Source organism: Octopus bimaculoides, chromosome 5, assembly GCF_001194135.2.
Source record: "Octopus bimaculoides isolate UCB-OBI-ISO-001 chromosome 5, ASM119413v2, whole genome shotgun sequence".
NCBI lineage: Eukaryota > Metazoa > Mollusca > Cephalopoda > Octopoda > Octopodidae > Octopus > Octopus bimaculoides.
Genome location: NC_068985.1, coordinates 3,393,879 through 3,401,928, shown reverse-complemented (window position 1 = coordinate 3,401,928; position 8,050 = coordinate 3,393,879). Strand labels below are relative to the sequence as shown.

The window sequence follows — 8,050 nt, the reverse complement described above, 5'->3', positions numbered from 1 at the left end:
TTTAGCATCCAGTCCTCAGAGTTTTTCAGATAGGTGTCTAGGCCAATTGTGGCTACCTTCATTGATAATGCCAGCTGTAGTAGTCCTCGACCTCCCTCTTTTCTTGGCAGATAAAGACGTTCTATATCTGCCTTAGGGTGGTGCATTCTATGCATTGTCAACAGTTTTCGTATTTTTCTGGCAACATTACATATTTCAGTAATTGACCAGTTAACGATATTATTATTATTATTATTATTATTATTATCATTATTATTTAGGTCACTGCCTGGAATCGAACTCAGGGTTTTGGGGTGAGTAGCCCACGCTCTTAACCCCTATGCCATATGCCCATGGCTGATATACCCTCCAGCCTTCATCAGGTATCTTGGGGAAATATCCGTCAAATGTAAACAATGTAAATAATTCCTCATCTCTTAAACATAGAACTGTATTCTCAAGAAAGGAGTACATTTCTTATCTAAAGAGCTCAGTCTTACCTTTTCAGTAGTTATCTTCTCGAGGAATATTTTCTCATAGTGCATGGCGAAGACATTTGGTATTTTAGGCAAGGATATGTTATGAGATTTCATATTTTCACAGAATATTCCAAATGGTAACTAAAATCAGAAATTATCATATCAAGTATTCTTTTAAAATTACTTCTCTAGATAACAAGGGTAGCTTGGAGTAGTGCTCATGTGCAGGTTCCATGGACATCAACACATGAATCTATCGTGGTTAACTTTACAACGGTGGAGGCGCAATGGCCCAGTGGTTAGGGCAGCGGACTCGCGGTCATAGGATTGCAGTTTCGATTCCCAGACCGGGCGTTGTGAGTGTTTATTAAGCGATAACACCTAAAAGCTCCACGATGCTCTGGCAGGGGATGGTGGCGAACCCTGCTTTACTCTTTCGCCCCAACTTTCTCTCACTCTTACTTCCTGTTTCTGTTGTGCCTGTAATTCAAAGGGTCAGCCTTGTCACACTGTGTCACGCTGAATATCTCCGAGAACTACGTTAAGGGTACACGTGTCTGTGGAGTGCTCAGCCACTTGCATGTTAATTTCACGAGCAGTCTGTTCTGTTGATCGGATCAACTGGAACCCTTGACATCGTAAGCGACGGAGTGCCAACAACAACACAACTTTACAACAAGTTAAACACAGCAAGCTCTAGAAGAGAATTGACCAAAAACAGGAATTGAAACTGGGCTGTAGAATCAGCCTGCTTCGCTTCTAAGACGTTTTTCAATAGAAGAATGCAGAAATTACTAAGTCAGTCATAAATATTGAGGAAACAGGTTATTTATATAAAATGACATTATGTGTCCCATAAACGTCTCCTTTTTTAACAGAAAACATTTTAAAATATTAATTCCTTCATGGAAAATTCCTGATTCACTTCAGAAATTATATATGTCTTTTATCTCACCTGTATATCTTCATAAGTAGGGTTTGTGTGGAAACCAACATAATCATTTACAATGATTCCATCTACTTCTTCGAATTTTACCCTCACAATATTGTTAACATCTGGTTTTATTTCAGGAAACGTCCATGAATCTTTAAAATATGAATGCAGATATTACTTACAGTCATAAAGCCTGGTTGAGCAATGCTTCTTTCACAACTTGTCTTAATCACTGGACTGCGACCATGCTGGGACAACGCCTTGAAGGGATAATGTGACCAAATTGACCCTAGTACTTCATATTTTAAAGCCTAGTACTTACACTATCAATATCTTTTTGTCAAACAGCTAAGTTGCAGGAACGTAAACAACACTGGTTGTCATGTGGTAGTGGGGACAAGTACAAACACACACACACACACACACACACACACACACACATGTTAATGTGTGTGTGTGTACACTGGCTCGGGAAGGAAATAGGCTCAGGGTGTTCAAACCCAGGTCCAGAAGATTTTACAAACTTCTTTTTTTATTATTTATTCATGTTCTTTGTTCTTTGAGAAGAAACCTAATTCAAGGTTCTTTTTACAGATCCCTTTTTACTCACTGTTTGCTAAACCTGAGAAAAGTAAGTAGGGAGGCAAATTTTGATTTTGAACCCCCTAAATATTTTAGGTGGTGCGCTTGCACCCTCTGTTTTCTGGTCCCATGTATATATTCTTATTCTTTCATTTGTTTCAGTTATTTGACTGTGGCCATGCTGGAGCACCACCTTTAGTCGAGCAAATCGACTCCAGGACTTATTCTTGTGTAAACCTAGTACTTATTTTATCGGTCTCTTTTGCCGAACCACTAAGTTACGGGAATGTAAACACTCCAGCATTGGCTGTCAAGTGATGGGGGGATAGACACACAAACACGCGCGCGCGCGCGCGCACACATGACAAGCTTCTTTCAGTTTCCGTCTACCAAATCCACTCACAAGGCTTTGGTCGGCCTGAGGCTATAGTAGAAGACACTTGCCCAAAGTGCCATGCAGTGGGACTAAACATGGAACCATGTGGTTGGTCAGCAAGCTACTTACCACACAGCCACTCCTGTCCCTATATTACGTAAAAGAATAGGGACTTGGAATCCAGGCAGGTACCTTATTAACACTCAGATACAATCCAGGTTCTGGCTAACCACATGAAACGACAGGGGCCATACAAAACTCCTTAAGATAAACAATTAATCAGTACTTCACCTGATAGGTAAACCCTGAGTTTGCTCCATTGCATTTCATACAACATAGAGAGGATATAATGAAGACATCAAAAAGAAGAATGGAGAATTATACATCATCAAAATTTCTTTATTGAAGCAATATTTTCATAAAATTCCAATCCAACACATGTTTCTGCTGGATAAATGTCCACGTGTCCTTTGATGTAGCAGTTATATGCATTTAGTTGATTCGAATTTAAATCAGTCGCAGTACATGTTTATCCCAGGCAGATATTACTGTGCAGCTTTGTTCAAGGTTTTACCCATCTGGGTGGGTGAAGCGAACTGAGTATTCAAGTCTTAGACAGTTCTTTGTAAAGTATGTTCATGGTGAGTGACCATAAAACTTCAGGGTAGAGGACAGTAGAGTTAGCATTGAAATACAATATGACTATAACATTTTTAGATATTAAGGGAACAGAATATTTTATTACACTTAGAAGGAGAAAGATCCTTAATTAGATTAGGAGAATGTACCTTAATTAAGATGCATTCACACCATAGACCACTCATAATGAAAATATTATAATCTATATATATAAAACTGAGAATGTGTGCCTGTCTGCCTGTCTGTATGTGTGCATCGCTAAAACTTGAGAACTATCCAACCAATTTCATTCAAATTTTACACATGCCTTATTTAGGGTCCATGCAGTGCCATGGGCCAAAACAATTGTCAACTTCTTGCCTAATGCGAGCCCAGAGCAATCTCTTATCTTTTACACTATTTCAGTATTACATGTCAAAAGTGAAACAATAATATCTCTATTGTAATGTGAGATAATACTTTCAGTTTAATACTTTCACTATCAATACTGAAACTATTATCTCACATATATACATGAATACACACACACACTCACACACACACACACTCACACACACACACACTCACACACACACACACACTCATACACACATACAACCAACTACTTACCGGCAATGTATGCATGTAACTTAATTTCTTCTTGGCTTGAGTAATTGAGACACAATTCGAAATGGGTAGAAATTATCTGACGTACTTGAGCCATATCTGTTGCCACCTGAAGAATTTGTGGAATCATTTCAGTGAGAAATACCTCTCAACATCAATTCAATGAAATTCTATTTGATGATGATGATGATGATGACGACGACGACGACGACGACGACGACGACGACGACGACGACGACGACGACGACGACGACGACGACGACGACGACGACGACAATGATGATGGTGAGGAGGAGGATATTGGTGATGATGGGGATGGTGATGAGGATAGGATAGAAAGTGTTGATGTGATACAGGTAAAATTGGTCAATAGTTCCAAAGTCAACAACAAAAGCAGTGACGTGGCAATTAAAACAAAGCAAAAGCTTGTTCTGAGTTCTTTTTTTTTTTAATTGTAATTTCGCAAACTGAGTAGAGAAGTCAGAAGAGAACAATGCACCAAATACAGTTCCAGATTTAAGAGACGAGGAATTATTTGCATTATTTACATTTGACGGATATTTGTGCTCATCTTGTTTGTTGTTAACACAATGTTTTGGCTGATATAACCTCCAGCATTCGTCAGGTGTCTTGGGGAATTTCGAAACTGGGTTTTCATTCCTAAGGTATTTTTCGATATTATTATTATTATTATTACATCGAAAAATACTTTAGGAATGAGAAGCCAGGTTCGAAATTTCCCCAAGACACCTGATGAAGGCTGGAGGGTACATCAGCCGAAACGTTGTGTTAACAACAAACAAGATGAGGAGAAATATCTGTCAAATGTAAATAATGTCAATAAGAATACACCAAATGTAAGCCTTTCTACTATAGGCACAAGGCCTGAAATTTGGGAGAAGGGGTAGTCGATTACGTCCACCCCAGTAAACAACTGGTATTTATTTTATTGACCCCTGAAAGGATGAAAGATAAATCGACCTCAGTGAAATTTGAACTCAGAACATAGGTGAATGAAATGCTGCTCAGCATTTCATCCAGCATGCTGATGATTCTGCCAGCTCACTGTCTTCAATACAGCAACTATAACAACAACATTCTTTTTTTATATCGTGACTGTATGTGTTTAAATGGTAACAGTTACAGCTATGCTTAGGATTTTTCATCATCATCATCATCATCATCATCATCATCAACATCATCATCAACATCATCATCAACATCAACATCATCATCGTTTAACGTCCGTTTTCCATGCTGGCATGGGTTGGATGGTTTGACTGAGGCCTGGAGAGCCAGCGGCGGCACCAGGCTCCAATTTGATCTGGCAACGTTTCTACAGCTGAATGCCCTTCCTAACACCAACTGCTCCGAGAGTGTAGTGGATGCTTTTACGTGCCACTGGCACAGGAGCCAGTCAGACAGGCCTGGCAATGATCACATTCAGATGGTGATTTTTACATGCCACCAGCACAGGAGCTAGTCGGGGCAGAGCTGGCATCAACCTAGTTTGGATGGTGCTTCTTATGTCCCACTAGCACAGGAGCCAGTTGGGGTGGGAGAGGGTGGCATCGGCCACATTCAGATGGTGCCTTTTACGTGCCACCGGCAGAAGAGCCAGTCGGAGTGGGGGATGCTGGCATCGACCATGTTCAGATGGTGCTTTTTATGTGTCACCAGTACAGGAACCAGTTCAGGCAAGGGGGAAGGAGTGGTGCTGGCATCGACCACCTTCGGATGGTGCTTTTTATGTGCCACTGGCACAAGAGCCAGTCGGAGCAAGGGGGCTGGCATTGACCATGTTCAGATGGTGCCTTTTATGTATCACCAGCATGGGATCCAGCCAGGGGGCACTGCATTGACTACGTTTGGATGATGCAACAGGATACTGTTGATGCAGGTAGCTGGTCCCTCAAGGGGGTCAACCTTTGGCAGACTCTCCTCCACCCATTCATTCTCTACATTCAGCAATCTGTCATAATGGCATCTTCAAGCCTCTTTCCTTGCAGAATCATTAAATGCAAGTGCACCATCATCCATGCAGACACATTTCTATCACACACTGTCTTGCAATCCGAAATACTTCCGCTCTTTGGTCCTCACATTCCAGAACATTAGCAAACTTCTTTTCTGCTACTCTCTTGGCTAGATATACCTGTCCCCTAGCTTCCCTTCCCTTTTGGTTATCTGATACAGCTCCCTGTTACCCACCACTTGTCCAGTCCTTCAAGGCTTGTTTCTTTGCTCTAATGGCCCTGTCTACAGTATTGTTCCACCACCATGTTACCATAGGTCTGGAAAGGATTTTCATAAGTATAAGCTAACAAATTCTTTTTAGATGAATTATACTTTCCCTGGCATATAACTGGTATTTAACAATAAGGTGAGGGAGGTATTAGGTGAATAAGGAACGTAGATTTGTTTTTCTCATTTTCAGTTCATCACTTTTTTATTTCGTTTTTGGATTTGGTTTGCAAGATTCTTTATGTGAGTTCGTGTGTTGAAGCATATTTTGTTGTGTCTGGGGAGAGTCATTCTCTTTTGGTGCCTTATAATTTAACACACTCACCGGTAAGTGGAAATTTTACCGGTGAGTGTGTTAAATTATAAGGCACCAAAAGAGAATGACTCTCCACAGACACAACTTTTTTTCATTGTTAGACATTTACACAGAACACAGTGGTTCAAAGAAAAAAAAGTGGAGTGAGTTTGTGGAGTCGTGTTCATAGTAGAAGAATCTGTGTTGAGGGGGAATGAAGACTTTACTTGCAAAATGGTGTTAGTGTAGGCGCTTGTTTTTGCTACACAGTAATTTAACAACCATAGCTGTGAAAACAGCCAAATGCAAACATAAGCCAGTTGTTATGCTTCACTCAGGTCACTAAACCTATGGCATTCATTTCATCTATTTGTTATATTTGTCAAGTTCTGTCTTTTCTCTTCAGGTTTGGTGCCATTTATTGTCCTCTAAGACAATTCTGACTGATGACATTAACAATGGAAAACTTGGAATGTGTTTCTATATAATTCAAGGGCCATATTTTTGCTGGAGACATTTTACTCCATCTGAAAGATTCGGTTTTTGCTAATGAAAATATCCGCAAATAGAATTCAAACTGTGCAAATTCAATCTGAGGGAAGGACCTGCTCCACGAAATTATTTTATAGGTACCCCAGAAACATAAAAGGCACAAAAATGATGTAACTAATAAATCAAAATTGAATTAAAAACATATGCATAGAAAAAGTTCAATCTATTTTATAAATAACAATTTATTAATATGAAGAAACATCTTACCCAGGTTCCATGATGTGAAATTTGAAAAAGTGGTATAGTCTCTGTATGACCAGGTACACAGGGTGAGAGCTTTTGCAGTGGATTTACAGAGCAAGAACCTATTCTTGTTCCTTTCAAATCTATATTAAAAGATATGTGTATCAAAAGAAGATATGTGTATTAAAAGCTGACTATATCATCTTCATTTACATACATACACACACACACACAAACACACACACATACATACATACATACATACATACATGGCGGTTGTCTACTCTTTATACAGCGTTTGACCACCTCCTGTGCCTACACCTTAGAACCCTCATGGCATCTGATGTGGCTTTTTAAACCAGACACTGTTTTGAAAAGACACCCACATAGATTGCACATCCGATTTGGACCACCAAGAGCTACAGTTAAGTTCTGATCTTTGTAGATCTTAAAATGTCTTTTGAGGTCTCCGTTGGATTTGCAAACCTTCTGGCATACCTTGCATTGAAAGGTGTGCACAGACATAGGCAGAATAGTTGGTGGAGGTTAGTTTTCCATGGGTTCGCAAATGAGATTTGAGCCCAGCAAAAGAAAGGCATCGTCTGCCACAAACTGTGCGCACAGAAACGTCATTGTGATTCACCTCGATCGTAACATTCTTCCTTAGATCTCTTCTTTTTTTTACATACATACATACATACATATATACACATACAAACATACATGTATGTATGTATGTATGTATGTATGTAAGTATATGTGTATGTATGTAAGTATGTGTGTATGTATGTATGTATGTATGTATGTATGTATGTTCTGCAAGGAAGAGCCATGTAAAAGTGGCAACAAACATTACTGTTTCGAACTGTTATTATGCGAATCCTTTTCAGAGATTTTAAAACCAACTCCTTTCACTCATTGCAAGATCAGCAGCTGATTGTCGCTTCTTTGCTTCTATATTGTGAGGAGGGACGGATAGCTGCCATCTCTAGCAGGCGAGCATCCAGTACTGGGGACAGTTACACACCCAGAAAGCAGCTGGTCAGCTGTTCTTGCCACGCTGGGGTAGGAGTGGTTTGCTCCCTTGCTTGCAATATCACAAGCAGAGGTTGTGTGTCATTAACCAGCTGGAAAAGAAGATGTCTTCCTTGGGTTAAAAAGGTAGTGGCATTGTTCTGTAT

The 8,050-nt window shown here is 39.9% G+C and overlaps 1 protein-coding gene across 2 annotated transcripts in view; it reads right to left on the bottom strand.

Annotated features, from left to right (window-relative positions):
* Positions 1-8,050, bottom strand: part of LOC106867833 (uncharacterized) — a 38,960-nt gene that overhangs the window by 23,327 nt on the left and 7,583 nt on the right. For both annotated transcript variants that reach the window (XM_014912860.2, XM_014912862.2), the window contains exons 4-7: positions 6,894-7,012; positions 3,599-3,704; positions 1,414-1,544; positions 480-599 (exon numbers count right to left, since the gene is read on the bottom strand). In XM_014912860.2, the coding sequence (XP_014768346.1) occupies positions 480-599; positions 1,414-1,544; positions 3,599-3,704; positions 6,894-7,012 (476 nt within the window). The remainder of the gene's footprint in view (positions 1-479; positions 600-1,413; positions 1,545-3,598; positions 3,705-6,893; positions 7,013-8,050) is intronic.